The 17,267-nt window shown below is 38.1% G+C and overlaps 1 protein-coding gene across 1 annotated transcript in view; it reads right to left on the bottom strand.

Annotated features, from left to right (window-relative positions):
• Nucleotides 1-17,267, bottom strand: part of fto (FTO alpha-ketoglutarate dependent dioxygenase) — a 112,208-nt gene that overhangs the window by 71,482 nt on the left and 23,459 nt on the right. The window contains exons 5-7 of the mRNA XM_079456366.1: nucleotides 16,857-16,936; nucleotides 16,094-16,237; nucleotides 9,902-10,021 (exon numbers count right to left, since the gene is read on the bottom strand). Of these exons, the coding sequence (XP_079312492.1) occupies nucleotides 9,902-10,021; nucleotides 16,094-16,237; nucleotides 16,857-16,936 (344 nt within the window). The remainder of the gene's footprint in view (nucleotides 1-9,901; nucleotides 10,022-16,093; nucleotides 16,238-16,856; nucleotides 16,937-17,267) is intronic.

Below are 17,267 nucleotides of genomic sequence, written 5' to 3'. Positions count from 1 at the left end.
TTTCAACTGCACCACATGACTCCTTGCAGGAGCAGCAGCTTATCACATGACGTATGACCTAGGTGAAGCTTATATGCAAATGAGACCTGTGTTTATGGCATGGAATGTGTACCGTCTAATTTTGAGCCACAGGAAAAAGAAGTAAAACATTTTTGATTTTGGTCAAATTTGTGTACATTGTCCTCATCGTGTAATCCCAAATGCTCTAAATTGTAATTAAACACCTAAAATGATCTTTATTTGTCTAAGTCTTAGGAAGGTGCACCTCTCAGAAGACAAAGGATGCGTTTCCTCCAGAAGCAAAGCGCTTGTGCGCTCGACGTTTCTGTTTTAAAACAGAATGAAGAAAATAAAGTGCATGACTGATGTCAAAACAAAAGAGTAATTAAGAGAGAAAGTAGAAGTGGAAATTTGGAAGAAAGATTGGCAACTCTCTCTCATAGCATAGCGGTTTCGATCACACGAACGAACTGATTAATAAATATCAACGCCATTTTCTCTTTATCGGAAAGGACACTTTGCCCGAGATTGACACTTTTCATGCTTTTCACCGGCGCAAAAATGAAATTTAGAAAGCGTTTTTCATGCCTCACCCACGCCTGATGTTACAGATGATGTTGCCTGTATCTGTGCATTGAATGTTCAAAATATGGCACCCGTGGACTCACATTTGATAAATCACCAAGGCCCCCACTCTGGGTAAAAACTCTTCAGATCTATACGATTCACAAGAATGCCATATTTTGATTCAACACGGAAAATTTTGTCGAAAAGCGCAGAGTTTGTAGGTATGTATTTAAATGGTACTTCCACCCCTTTAAAATGAATTCCATTGCTTATATACGTGTGTGTGTGTGTGTGTGTGTGTGTGTGTGTGACAGCGAGATTGAGAGCTTGGCCTTTCAGCCACATTGACCCTCCAAGCTCTCGGAGGCTCATCAATTACCTCTCCCCTCAGAGCCAGCACGCTGAGAGAATGGATTATATGAAGTGTAAAACATTAGAAAAATGTGTTCGCAACATCACAGCAATGTGTCCGAGAACAGAGGAGGGGACAGATAATAGAAACCCAGCTGCTGAAGAGCCTGACGCAACAAGTGAGAGTGTTTAAAGGCATTGTGCACCATCGCTATGGGCAGTGGGCTTTTGTACTGGGGATTCAAGCTCTTCTAGCCAGAGACAACTGGACATATGCTTTTTGCTTGAGCTAATGAGGCAAAACCTAAAAACTATGTGATTTTCTTTCTCTGTTTGTCTCTCCTACCTCGCTCTCTCTCGTTGGTGAAAGAAAAACTGAGTTTTAAAAAGGCAGTTGGACACCAAAAGCTCTCAATAACATCTCAAAATACTACAATCCTGTTTCTGTCGCACAGTGCAAATTAGTAGAGGGTTATGGGTTCAATGATATACAAGTAATGAGGTTCAGAGTGAAAAATGAGATGGAGATATCTGCCTTGGAGACAGGCAGAACAAAGGTAATGCAGCAAATCCACTCAAAAGAGTTCAAGCCCATCAACTGCAAGTAAAAAAACAATCCAATCCAACAAGTTAGCATTAGTTAACAAAATATAGTTAATTAAAAAAGTACTGTGGTTTGTTATGCATTTCTTCGATCATTATAGAAGATATTCCAGGAAATCTGTAGTTACCCGGTTTTATTCATAGATAACTATATGTATAACCATGGTTTTACTGCAAATGTTATACAAAATACAAACTGTATAATATTACATGATATATTGTAATTAAAACTATGATGTTACAAAACAAAAGCCTAAACTTTGGGTACTATAGTTAATAGTTTTCAAAAGTGTCACAAACCTGTATTTACATAAGGTTTTACATTTACATTTATATAAAAAAAAAGATTATCAATATTGTGTTAAAAAATGTCAACAGAAATCGCAATAAAATCATAATTGTGAATTGTTTTGGCCACAATCATCAGATGCACTCGCCTGGCACGCAGTTAACTTAAAAATGTTGAATTTGATTATATATTAATTTGATCAAATAAACAATTTGTTGAATTGTATTGTACTTTAATTTGATCAAATAAACAATATGTTGAATAGGTCGTGTAAATAAGATTTGCAAAGTAATGGTTCTTCTACAGTTAACCAAAAATAATATTGGCTAGACAACACTTTGCTGGCTAATGTAATTTACTTCTTATTTCTTTATTGTTTACAGAAATAATCTACAGAGACTATTCTTTGCGGATGTGTATGGCGGAAGTTAGGTTTGGGCCACAAAAGAGCACATGAACTGTAACAATTGGTTCTGTTGTTGCTTTGAAATCATCTATAGTAAGAAATCTGACCACCCCAAACATGCTACGTGGTATTCTTTGAGGTAGCATACCACAGAACATGGAGTGTGTTAATCATTCAGTATCAAGGTATAAAGTATCAGAGTATTACAATCCGATAACATCACTGTACAGTGGTACGACCAATATTTGCTTCTGTAACAGTTAGCAATTTTGAAAACTGTGTAAAAGGTTCTGATACAATATCCATCTCTTAAAAACGTCACTGCTGTCTCCTTAAAGTATCACTTTCTCTCTGACTCACTTCTGCTCTCCTGTACACAAACACATGTATACACGTATGCCCATCTCTCTCCACCTCCATCACCTTCTGGATCTGCCTGCTGATTAGAGATTACAGATTACAATCTTATACCCACTTTTCTTCTGCCAGTGAAAGCTTTTTGCAGTGGGAGGCAGGCCAAAACCTCACTCTCCCCTCAATCCACACAGATTCATTTTCACCATTAAAAGAATGTGAACTCCACGCAAAGATTACCATCACGCAGACCTGAAGCCATTTTCATTACGTGTCTTTTTTTCATCTGTGGTTGAAAAGTGACATTTGGGAAAACGGTTGTGATAGAGTATTTAGCGCTGGCTCGCTGCTAAAACAACGAAACCCAACCCAAGCTGTGCAGCTTACGATGTTACGGGAGACAGTGTTGTGTAATTTATATGTCATCTAAAAGCTAAAAATATCAGAAGTGAAGTGAATGAAGTAATATGCATCAGTGGTTCTGGGAAGCCTGAGGGCTCTTGTATAGCAGGACACATTTTTCCAGTGCATTAGTTATATAGGAGTAAGTGTAACAGATAAAATAATTTTCTTTCCAAAATCGGATAGCTTAATACCTCCAGCGAGAACGCCTTAAGAAATATGTGCAGCAGTCATTTAGTATGACATGTAAGAATAATATAAGTGGGTAGACAGATACAAACATGCACTCACAATCAGTATCGTGTTAGAAGGAACGTAGAATAGCATTACAGATAACACAGAAGAAAAATAAAAGATGGGTTTATTACCCTTAACCAGCTTGCAACACAGATTTTAAGGATTAGTTGTTGTTATAAAAGTAACAATGTCTAGCAAGCATGGATACGTCATGGATTGTAAAGGATTAAGATACAAAGTGCTGTTCTATATTGTGAATATAGTCTTGGGTAAGGCAAAGCAGATTGAATAATCATCTCTTATTTGAAGAAAGTCTTAAGATGCTTCTCTGACCCAAACAAACTTGGTGTATTCTGAAAATAATGACACAACTATAATGTCACAACTCCCTAGCCGGGAACAGCACACATACAGTAACAAATAGCCATCCCAATAAGATATATTCCAACTTTCTTGATGTTACCTCCCACAATTCCAGAGCTTTTCTATGAGGATCGGTTGTCGTTCTCTCTCAGGACCAATCTGCTACCACTTCAACTGTCCTTGCCAATAAAATGTTCTCTTTACTTTCTTGAGGTCTGGTCTGCTGTTTTAGCTGAATAAAGTCACAAAACCATTCGTAATTTTCCACAGAACCTCTACGAGAGAGACAGTGAGCGGAAGAGCAAGTTGAAAAAAATAGGATCATAACAGATTTCTACAGGAACATTTCCCTTTGGAGAGAGAAAGAGAGAGAGAATGTTTACTATCAAACACATCTGTGTCTATTCATCTAAGCCAGAGTGCCATCCCTTACTCTCAACTTCTGTCCAAACACAAACAAACAAACAAACACAAACAAAAAGACTGCAACTTCTGAGTACGCATCAGCCACCAGACTGCACTCCTTCGCAACTCACATGCTGAGCTTTCACTCTCTCTTTACATCATCCTCTCTTTCTCTCCCTCACCTGCCTCGTTCTAAAACCTCTCAAATTATCCGCGAGATATTCTTTATAATTCCTCCCTTTCTTTGGGATTTTTCAAGCGAATCCTACAATTTTACAGTGGCTTGCCATCAGGATCGCCCATTCTTCCCCGTATTGTTCTGAACCGTGGCTTAACTCGGTTAAGAGCCCCAACGCGATAGCCAACCTGGTGAGGAATTAAAAGACGGGGGTGAGAGAAGAGAAAGACACATAAGACAAAAATAGAGAAAGACATATCCAAAGCAGGTTAGGCTCCACCTGACTGGCAGGAGATTGTGTGTGTACCTGTGTTTTGTATGGATCATGAACTGTATGTGCAGTGTATGTTGTGTGTGTGTTAACCCCAGCCATTAATCAGTCATGGTCTGTAATTCCACATCTTATTCTCTTTGTCTTCGGTCTTATCTCGTTGATCAAGCAGCAAGCCTGAATAAACTGCAGAGAAAATAAATAAATAAGAAAAGCGCTAAATAAATCGAGAGTGCGAAGAGGGTTTTGGGAGATAAGACAGATCAGGCATTGTAAAGCACTTATTGGTTTCCTAAGAAAAATAAGATTCCACTTCAAAGAGTTCAGCTGCTGTCAGAGACGTCTGCTCCAGCTTGGCGAGAGTTACGATCAACACCATCAGTACAGCACTCAGCCGTCTACTTGTGTCTGTACTACTAATACACAATAATGGGACAAAACAAACAAAAATTGTATATATATATATTAAACAATATTGTTAAAAATGAGGGATGTTTGTAAAACAAGAAACAATAGTTTTGAAATGACTTTACTCATTATACAGTACTGTAGGCACAAGCAATATGACAAAAAGCTTTAAATAACATGCAGTCCCGTGAAGCCCAATTTAACTCCGACTTACAAAGACCATTTGCGAAAAAAGTGGGCGTGTCAAGTGACGCAACAAAATGAAGAAATGTTAAACTTTAACGAAAATGAAAAGCAACCTGCAGGAGCGACTACCAATGGGAGTGAAGACAGTGGAGCTCACGTCATCTTACGGGATGACCGTTTATATCTGTTACCAGGACAACCAGAAGTATAATCGCCTCTTAGGGACTTCATAGAAAGAGACGGGCGACACACAGCAAAAAAGTCGGTGGTATGTGAACGCAATAGATTTGCTGTTTAGGAGATGACAAACAAAATGAATGAAACCACAATAAACCGAACTGACAAAAAAGTCAGAAAACTGAAATAATAACTGAAAATGTTTACAAGTGCACAGAAAATGTAAAACCAATAAATAATGTTTATTTATATGAGATTTCTACGTTGAAACCACGTAGAATACTGTTTTCTTCTTTGATGTCTACTTTGAATGCTTTAAGTTTTGTTTGGGGTACTTAGCAAGTAGAGATTTGACCTGGCGAACTGTGTTCAATTCAGTAGTTATTCCTCAAAAACACACATGTATTAACCATTTAAAAGAAGAACTAAAATGCAGTTTTATCAGCATTGTTACAATGGAATGTTTTCGTTAGATCTCTGTGTACTGTACTAAGAAAATGTTCCATCCAAGAGATTCCAAACCTACAGACATAGACAAAAAACTAATGTCTTTCTGCCCGGCTGCCCAGAGAATCTAAAAAAAAAAAGTTCTGTATGCAGGTACAAAGCTAGTGGCTACTCTCTCCCTGTAGGTAGTAAACACAAGCACTCGTTCACAAACACACAGCCTGCAAGTGGCATCCCAGCGCATGAAATTCTCAAAAGGGGTTTAAGTATTTACCCTCCCCAGTATCACGGCCTGCTAAAATTCAGCTTACCCTGTTCAATAAGGACTTCAAAGGGAATCATAAATACCTTTTGCCCGCAAAATCTACTGTACACCGTTTCTCTCCTCTCCCCCCATTTTCCTGCCTCTTTTCTTCTCCTTTTTTTCCATTCTCCAGTAAAAACCATCCCTTACTGTGAAATTTATTAGAAGCTGCTTTATTTAGCGTTTATAAGTGTAATAAGAGAAATTGGGAGGGTTATTACTGCTCCGTTGTTTAAGCAGGTGAACCGAGGGAGAAACGCAGGTAAACAGATCGGGGATTAAAGCAAGATTCGTTCTGTTCTGACAGGAGACAACTGTTCCTCCATTCTGAGAAATTAAAGGAGAGAGAGAGAAATGTCTCCAAAGGGGGAAAAAAGACGCCGCCTTGATTTTCAAAAACTAGCAGTCCCACACTCGCAATGCAGATGGGTGGTTAAAAGACTACACATAAAACATGAAGCTATAAATGCTATTATTTTAATTCTATATGCATATTTTTATTATTACACCACAAAAAGAACAAAGGCTAAATGGCTCCGTGTGGGTAACTGCCAAAAACCGCATATTCTCTGGTATCCCATTGATCACAGAGAACGGCAGTGAAACGCTGTCCCAACATGCACAGATTTTCAAAATTAATAACACAAAGACTAACCGTTAAGAGCTACGCAGGAAAAAACCTCAGCAGCTCTGAAATGCCGGCAGCCTGCGCTTGGAGCGGCATTCTGAAATATTATTATATAGGATGAAAACGTCCAGCAGAGCAGTTACATTTATAATGTTTTACAAACTCATCAAATAAGTGAATAGAGATTAATTGCCCTGGTCGACCTTAAAATAATTATCAGAACGAGGCAGCTCGAAACTAGATGAAATTGATACACTTGAATAATTAGATCCTTGGCACTGACCTACTCAAGTCAATAAAGGTTATTAAGGCCAATTGCTGTCTAAACGCATTAGAGACAGAGAGAAGCGCTCCGCACCGCATCCAGCGTTTCACCATGCAGCTATACGATAATCCCCTCACTGCGTCTGCCTCTCTCCACAGCCACACATATACACCCCCTGCCCTCAGACACACTAAACCAGATTGGATTCGCTTAACCTTTCAGTGGCTTTGATCAAATGAGCTCACACTGCAATAACATTTACATTGACCCTCACTCTCTGCCTGCATCTCTCGCTGGGGAGAGAGGTCTTTACCTTCCTGTCTGCCACACACACACGTCGGGTCAATAACGTAATCAGATATCAATGGTGACCCCTGCAGTCATGATTGCTCGCTTTCTCTTGCTCTCTTTCTTTCATCAGACGGAGAGGATGAAATTATGAAATGGTCATTGTGCGCGACACTACACACACGCAAATAAACAGACCACCACTGAAATGGAAAAAAGATACAGTATTCCATACGGATAGTTGACAAATATACTGTACATGTGTCCTATGGTGTGACATAGCAAGAATTTTGAAAACATACGGTTCATATATTATTTTATAGCATTAGTATTTACATTTATAATTATAATTATTAAAATGTTGCTGTCACACCATCCGCAGAGCTCATAAACACAGATACCGCCGTTTTACACAGGCTTCAAATAATGGCATAAGCTGCCAAAAAGGAGCTAAACAAAGAAAAAGAACACAAACACAGAGAGAAAAGCTTTTTGATGTGTTGCTCTGAGCGACAGAAGTGGAAAAAAGTGACAAATTAGAGCTAAAGCATCAGTGCACACACAGACAGTCAACACACTGTCTCCAGCTCCTCTTGCAGCCCCATGCACAGAAATCCAAAGCTGGTGATTTTGGACGGTATTTAAAAATATTTTGCATAGCAAACCTGTACCACGATAGAAAGACACACAGAGAGAGTGTGTGTCATTGTTAAAAACTAAATAAATGTCAGTGGTGTATGAGAAGTACGATAGCTTTCCTGTAGGGACCAGACTCTCAGCCAGAGTGTGTGTGCGTGCGTGTGGAGAAATTGAGGAGAGGGGCCTGAGACCTGATGTTTGATAACATTTACCTCATCTTATCACGAGCAAAAAACTAGGCACATTTAAATGTCTATCCATCACCCATCTCTTCTCTTTTCTTTCTTCTTTACTATTTGCCGCCATATTTTCGTCGCTGTTTCCATTAGCGTTTCACATTAATTCATGAGGTACAGGTTTGAGACAGAAAGAGAGGGAGAAACACACACACACACACAGAGTTGTTTTATCAGGATGTCATTCAAATGGAGGGGTGAAAATTTGCATCACAACAGCCTGAAGAGCAAGAGAGAGAGACACAAGAAAAGAGAGAGAAGGAAAACGAAAGAGAGAAACCCCCACGGGAGAGGAACAGTTTTAATAAACAGCAGGAAGAGGGTGAACACACGGAGAAATACATGGACCAGCAAGAGCCCAGACCTGCTCAGACTGCTGAAATCAAGACAAGCGCGGCATTCCCAAGAATGGAGATAAACGCATGTCTCGGTTAAATGCCATGACTGTCTGTTAAACAAATACAAACACTCTGCCATACTTAAATGAATTTAAATCAGGCATGAAAATATCAGATATTAGGAATTCAAATGAATATTTATTGCATTCATGAGAGATTTATTCAACCTCTAACAAATCTTGTGAATTCTCTATACAACTTATAAAATGCAGAAAACGAATTGGCCATCGAGGTTTAACAATGTTAAATTACATTGATTAAAAAAATAGAGTAGAAAGAAAAAAGCCTGAAAAAGATCACAATTCAAACAAAAATTCAATTATAACCTGGGACGCTTAAGAATAAATACTGATAAAAATGCAGATGTTTCGAATTTCTCTCTCCTTGTGCCTTTAATGTTTAAATAAATATTTAATGATATGCTATAAATTAAAGTGATCCTTTAATGAATTTTGTTCTTATAAAAATTCATATACAAATACATACCTTGTTCATTAAAATAAGCATTTTTTTTATTACGTTTAAAAACCTTGACTACACGGCACTCGTGAAATGAAAATAAAAATGCATGCAATAATGTAATAAACATATTTTTAAATGCATTCTTTAAAAAACTAAAATAGAAATGTATCGATTATATAATAAAATGATATATTTAAATCAAATCAATTACTTGTTCAAAAATACACAACAACGACACATGTACGTTTGGTAGATTTCAAAGTTCGTAAACCTGTCTCTGGACGAAAGGAGAATTAGTATCTCACAGTGAGACTAAGACAGACTAGTCTCCCTGCTACACACACACACAAACACACTCTGTGGCTGGCTCAAGAGCCATTCCTTAGCCCCAGCAGCACATTAGATGTGATTACTGATCAGAGTGCGAAAGAGAGAGAGAGAGAGATTACGATGATGCAACAGTGCCCCCTACTGAAACAAGCTGCAACACTGAGAGCAGAGCACATATGGATCAAACATGTCTCAATCTGCAAGGACTGATCAGTGAGTGACAGTTTAAGGTATAAATGACCTCTGTGCATCCTTTCTAACACATGCTTACATTAGGTAAATTGCTGAGAGATTACAGAGCTCTGCATACAAAGCTCATCTAGAGCCAGCAGGATTATTATGGGAACAGTAACACCACTAAAAATATGTTAAGAATCTACGTATTATAAAGAGGTGATTATAGAAATCCGGAACCTTTGATGTGAACCATAAGGAAAAAAGTTATTTTCTTAGATATAAAAACTTCCTTACATTTTTCTAATGGATAGCAACACACAAAAATGAGGACCTTTTTTTGTTTTTGTTTAAGATGGGGTTGGGTAGAAGATGTAGAAATGTGTGGAAATGTGTTTAAAAGTGCTGATAGTTCTATCCCTTTAGCTACCAATTAGCAATTCAATAAAACTAAATGCTTTGTAAGGGGCAGCGGATGTGTAGAGCATTGAATGATGGGCAGTCCTGTTTACATCTCACTTTATCATTCTTACCATTCTCTCCATCTCTTTCCAGTCTTTCTCCAGCTTTTCCATAGGTTTGGTCCACCAGCTGCAGAATCGAGCGTAACGTCGGCCCTGGAACCAGTACTGCCTCAGCCACTCAAACTCCACCTGATGAACAACAGAGGATTAGCCTGTTAAAGCTGCAGTGAGCAACTTCTATGTTTGAACACATCAAATTGTAAAAAGAGAACCTAGGACTGAAGAGATAAGCTCAGCTCACGATTTAATACATTACAGAATACCTGTATATTTATTTATGAAATATTAACAATTAAAAAAAAGTTTAATATTTTTGTTCAAGATTCATTCAAGATCATTCATCAAGGTTTAAATTAAACCAGCCAACATATGTCAATTATTACAAATTCTGAAAAGTCTGTCGCTGAAAATCTTTAATGAATTTCATTGCAAAATAAAAAATTAAGAAAGGCAAACCTAGGAGAGAATGCCTTAAAGCAATAAAGCACACATATATTTTATAACTCAAACATAAAAATAATATGTAAAACAATAGCCATATCTTAAACAAATAAGCCATTTGAATCACAGAATTCTATTGTTTTGGTCAAATCAACATAAGAATAATTGGTTACACTTTATGTTAAGGTACACAAATTCATCACTAACTACTTGTTTATGAACGTATATATTGGTTAATATTACTATGTATAAAGCACATATTGATGCCTTATTCTGCATTATCTAGACTACATCCCTTAATAATACCAAATAATTGATTTAAAGAAAAAAAACTACAAACTATAATTATTTTTATCACACATGCCTACGGTCACCTTCACACTGTGTGTTAAAATCCAAACTTCAGATAAAAATATAAAGGCTTTTAGGTCAAGTGTACAGAACCAGCATTACAGACATTGAGCTGTTTATATTCTTGGTTATAAACAAGAAAACACAGTCTGAAAGTCTTTTTGTCCGGTTTAGTCCTTGAGCAAGAGGTCAACCCATAGCAAGCAGCTGACATTTACTTAACACCAGCTACAAAAAAACAACAGTGGAGTACGTTTGATAGTCTGTAAAATGTGGTTGTCAGACAAAAATGTTTTCTGCTCTAGTCATTCTTCACTATCCCACTCTCTGGCCCCTGTGTACTGTATTATATAAGCACACTGTGAAACAATACCAGTGCAGACATCCATCCATTTATCAAACTCTATCCATCCATCAGTGACCAATATAGTAGCAGAACAGAGCAGCATAAGGGAGTGTTTGTTGGTCACCTGAAGTCAGTGAGGTAGAGAGACCGGGAAGGACATTTTCATGGAGTGCTGGGAGTGATTTTCCAAACTAAACACCCACGTTAAGGTCACGCTAACAAGAAAACACATGTAGATGTGCATGCTTTTAGAGGACAAAGGATGCAGAACGCAAATACAAGCCAGAACAACAAAAATTATTTAACAAAACAAATGCAAATGATCTCTCAAACACTTTCACATGGACACATAAGTTTGAAGCTATAGTGAGGACCTAAAAGCAGACCTGCATGCTCGGAAGAGGTGAAAAAGGTAACAGCCAAATGACCTTTGGGGGGTGGGTGTTGGGTTGTGTTATTGAGTGCGGTGCTATAGGTCTGGGGGCATTCTCCCCAAAAGACAATGTCTTTCATTTTATCATAGAAATTATGCATTCTGGCCACTCTGACAAGAAAAAAGACAATATTTTCTTCAATAAAAAAAAAACTGTCACAACAGACACAATTTGCTGGTCAAAGTTTTTCAAGTGCACCACATCACACCTATGGAGCAGCAGCTAATAATATGACGAATGATGTAGGTGAAGCTTCTAAGCAAATGAGAGCCATGCTGCTGGTATGGAATGTGTTGAACGCCAAAGTGAAAAATATGGATTTTGGTCGAATTTTTTATGAAAATCCAAAATAAGTACATTGCCCTCGTCTTGCGATCCCAATGCTCAAAGTTGTAAATAAACATTTAAAACGATATTTTTCGCTTGCGCATCTAACGTTTCGGTTTTAAAACATGCAGGTTTGAGAAAAGGAAGTGCAGGACTGATGTTAAAAGAGTTATTAAGAGAGATAAAGTGCAGGAGCTTTATGGGTTATAAGAGGTTTAAAAAAAAAAAGTTATTAAGACCTTTCATAAAACAGAAAGTTCAAAAAGTAGATAAAAGCCATGCAAAAGAAATATGTGCGGCTCCTGACAATACATTTACATTCAGGCATTTGGCAGACTTGCACTAAAGTGTGACCCAGTGTGTGAAAACTCGGCTAGAAATATAGTTATTAGTGACAAGCTTTAGAGTGTGATTTTAACCATTTATTTTGATATGATTTAATGTAAGTTTGACATGGTGTTAGTCAGGCAAAATCTAAAGATTATACTTTCAAGGGATATTCTTTACATTATATTGGTTGCCCTGCTAAAAAAAAATATAACCCTGCTGTAGTGAGGTAGGCGGGACGAGAGCCTGGTCTCGTATCACGAAGGAGATTGGAGCATAAGAGGACGAGCGACTGGACCGTCAGTGAAAGAGGACCAGGCCTGGACTTTATGTTGTGGTTTGTGTGTCGCCGGCAGTCGCCAGTGAGGGGGTCTATCTACGCTTTTATTTATTAATAAAAAGTTGTTTTCTGTTCGCCGGTTCCCACCTCCTTCCTTCCTTTTATTGAGCTGTGTTACACTTGCTCAAAACAAAATGGATGCAGATGGGAATCAATAGAACACCCAATAATGCCTAAAACATTTTTATGTGTAGTTCATAATGGTATTTTTTTGGAAACCACACGTTTATGTAGAAATACCATATCACAAAAAAATAAGACTTTATAGCTGGGTTTTCACATGGATCCCAAATGTGCATTGAAAATTGCCATCTGATAATACCTGTGCTTTAGGGATTTTATACATATACCATCCAAAGCTAATGTAACAATTGTGTGATAACAAAACCAGCAAGTCCCCCCAGCTTGCTTACAAAACAAAAATCTTGCTCACAATAAATCTATTAGAATGCTCTTGATTACATATAGAGGCATACTCTATGCATTCGTGAGTTTGGTGGTGCCCATGGGGTGTCGATCTGGGACGGGTGAGTGGGAATCAGAGTATACTAACTACAAAAGACTAGACTACACCGCTGGCTGTAGAAGTGGAAATTTCAAAGGGAGATTTGTCAACTGTCTCTCATAACATAGCCGTTTCGATCACACAGGCAAACTGAATAATAAATATCAATGCTATTTTCTCTTTATCCAAGATGACACTTTGCGTTCGTCCCCTTCAGCAATGCTTTTCACTGGCACAAAAATGACGTTTAAAACGTGCTTTTCCTGCCACATCCGCGCCTGATGCTCTGATGTTGCCTGTAGTTTGCGTTTTTTACTGAAACCTACGCGTACATTTACCACTAAAACAATCCTTTTGAAATAAGATTTAAGACAATTCACTGAGAGGACCATTACAAATGTCTTTAAATTATTTCACTTTCAAAAATGCTCCTTTCACCTATTTGTACACATACATACACTATTTGCCTTGTCTTGTGCTGATCATAACTGTGTCATCACAATAGGAAGGGATGATGACATCTGCATTTCCTGTTTTCCTGTTTGTTGTTGTGTTCCCTTTGTTTGCTGCTACGTGACACCCAGGAGAGAAGTAAAGATTTATCACACACTTCCACAAACGTTACACCTTCTAGCACCTACACACACTTCACTTTTCTCTCCTCCTCACCGCTGCTTTTCATTCTTCTTCATTGCTTTCATTCTTCATCTCATCAATCTCTCTTTCTCTACCTCTACAGGGAGCAACAGAATACACCACAGGCTCTCAGTCTTTCTCCTCTGGGAATCTGCTCATCTTTGACTTTTGAAGTGATGAGTTAACCCTCCTAAGGATGCTTATTGTAGCCACGTGCATGTGTGTACCTGTGTACTTGCCCCAAATCTAAATGTAAGCACCTAATATTTTTCATCCCACAAGTGAAAAACAAAGCAGTGCTCTGAAATTCATTCTCTAAACAACAACATCTAAGAGTTACAACCGACAGACAGACAACACAACAGCAACAAAAAGATTCACACAACACTTTAGTTTGATGCACTGCAAAGAAAAAGTGGGATTTGAGGCTATAATAATATTATTTATGTTATTCTATGTAGATTTTTCACACTTATTATACTAAAAATAGACTGTAATGATGGTTCTTTGGAACACAAAATAATAATATGGTGATTCATCATATTTTTGTTAGGGTTGTCAAATGATTAATCGTGATTAATCGCATCCAGAATAAAAGTTTGTGTTTACACAATATACAGTATGTCTGTGTACTGTGCATAATAATTTTGTATTTATAATATATATATATATATATATATATATATATATATATATATATATATATATATATATATATATATATATATATATATATATATATATATATTATAAATACAAAATTATTATGCACAGTACACAGACATATATATATATATATATATATATATATATATATATATATATATATATATATATTGTTTGCTTGTTATTCTTTGTGTATATAATATTGTTGACTTCAACATTTTGTACAATTCAGATTCTGTAAAATGTACAAATTTGGTTCAAACATGCTTGATTCTTTATTCAAAGAGCTGAAAAACTGCCCAGCTGATGTTCTTTTTCCTAGACGCCACATAAATACTTGTGTCGGGTATCCGTTTCTAAGCATCTATTCAAACTTGTCAGAACGGGATCATCTTCAGCTGGACTGAGATCAGACGTCCAGAGTTCACTTTCACATATGGCCGCCTTCAAAGAAATGCTACACTTTGTGTTGGTTCAAACCTACACTCACTTCACACCGATACCGACCACTGAGAGACCCTCTACAGACGCCGGAGGCTACAAATGCTAGCAGCCGCTTTTGTGTCTGTCGTCCCCCTCCCGTGCTGTTTGTCTGTCCTTCTATGTTTAAAGCCCACACAGTGCAGGGCGCTTTGAGCCAACATGGAGGCCTGTTTCCTGTGGAGCGGGCCTGCAACAGGCACAGAGCTGAAAACTATGAGACTGGCATTTAGAGCCAAACCGTCTGCTGCTGTGAGGTACTGAGACTAAATGCCACCTGCATATGCTGGAGGGGTGAAAGAGAGGAAAAGGCGGAAACAAAAGGGGTTTGTGACAGGTGGTCAAACTGTCTGTCTAGCTACAGCAGTGATCAGATGCTCACCATGCTAAACTGTAAGCATAGCAACACTGCAGATCAAATGGGTTAAGGTTTCTAGACATCTCTTATGCACATCTCAACCAATCAATTTACCCAAAGCACCGCTGGGACTTGATCAAAAGAGGGCAGTCTGTACTGTTTGCTCTGTAAACCCACAGCTACACATATGCACACATGGTCACACATTTACAGGTGTAGAGGCACATATGTGCATGCACATAAGCTCAGACAATACAAAGTTTATAGATGCATAACGTACGTAACCAAGGGCATACAAATTTGCTCATTCAACCCTAGTATGTTGCGGTCAGTGATGGTGTTTGGTCAACACTGATGTCAAACCTAGAGCGATGTGTCATAAGGAACCAATTTTAAATGTGCGTGCAAAAATGGATCCAACTACGGATATTTGTTGCTTAGACAACACTTTTCTTACACAAACACCAAAAACCCTTTAAGGACTGCCTACACTGATCTCTATGCAGTCCACCACACTCAACAGAAGCTAGACGCAGAGCTCTGCCAGAACAGCGAGAAAAACGTGTATCAATAATAAATAATACAATACATCATTTAGGAACACCCACACAGGCACTAGTGGGCAATTTCAACAAAATAGCCACAATCAGGTCAGAGTGTTGAGGTCCGTAACCTCCGGGGACTCTGCTGCCCCGGGCAAGGGTGTATATATAGCACTTTAATATTTTTAGGGGGGTTTTAAGGCGCTGAATGGTAATCCAGGTGAGTCCGGGTTCAAACGAGACCCATACGAAGGCAACACTGATGGTCAAGTCAATGAAAGAGCTATTCTATAGGGCCCGAAATACTTAATGCCGAGCACAACCTTTAGGAAACCTTCGAGCAACCTCATCTGTTATGGTCAGAGGCAGGTGCTAGGGATTTGGTGTCATGAGTACACAATATAACAATGGTTCAAACACACCTGCACTCACGCAAACACACACACACCTCGTTGTGGATGTCCTCGATGTGCTGCAGGGTTGACGGAAGGAGAGAACACAAGCTCTTGGTGTTAGTCTCGGCATTCGTGTGCAAGTTCTCCAAGGCCTCTGAACAACGCTTTTCTATGTAGTCCAGCGTACCTGTGCAACACTGAAGAAACAAGCAGATAACATTAAGGTTTTAATACGGAGACAAAGAAGAGGGATTATATTAAAGGGATAGTACACCAAAAACGAAAATTCTGTCATTTATTCACCGTCAAACCTGTATAAATGTCTTTGTTCTGATGAACACAAAGAAGATCTTTGTACAAATGTTAGCAATTGACATCATTGACTACCATAGTAGGACAAATGTATATGTTTTTTGGTCTGTTGAACACAATACAAAAAATTCTGAAGACTTTAGGAAAGCAAACAGTTCTAGAGCACCTTTGACTACCATTGTAACTTTTCCTACTTTGGTAGTCAATGATGTCCCAAAAATGTCAGTTGCTAACATTTTTCAAAATATCTTTCTCTGTGTTCATCAGAACCAAGAAATGTATATATATATATATATATATTTATTATAAACTTTTGGGTAATTCATGACAGAATTTAAAATTTTGGATGGACTGTCCCTTTAGCATTCCTGTAGCTCAACTGGTACATCATGGGGCTAGCGACATCAAGGTCGCGGATTCAAACCCCAGATAATACACATACTTATAAAATGTTTGGTCAGGAAACAGGTGTAATAAATAGAGGACAATGGAGACAACTCTCACCTGTGCAACTCTGTGTGTGGAGCTGAATCTAGGAGTGTCACCAGCTAGAACGCAGTGCTGATGTGTTCGATTCAGATCATCTTTAGACACAATGACATACACACACAAACAATTAGCAAAATAATTTATATATTCCCATTCAGACAAACACTGACAGTGCAAATTATAGTGTGCAAACATATTTGTATAATAGCAGTCTCATGCATTTCCTTCCCAAACAATTCATTTCTCCGGTCACATTTTACCAACTTTAAAATGCATTGTATCTAATAATACATGGCATCCCTCAACCGGTGACCTCTCCCTGAATCATTTTCCCAAACTCCCCTAATAAATATTTATCATTATTCTCTTCTCTTCAGCTGGCTGCTGTCCTCACTTTAAAAGTGGGCTTTTAAATGTATTGGGTCA

Source organism: Barbatula barbatula, assembly GCF_947034865.1.
Source record: "Barbatula barbatula genome assembly, chromosome: 1".
Taxonomy (NCBI): domain Eukaryota; kingdom Metazoa; phylum Chordata; class Actinopteri; order Cypriniformes; family Nemacheilidae; genus Barbatula; species Barbatula barbatula.
This window is presented reverse-complemented; position numbering and strand designations above follow the sequence as displayed.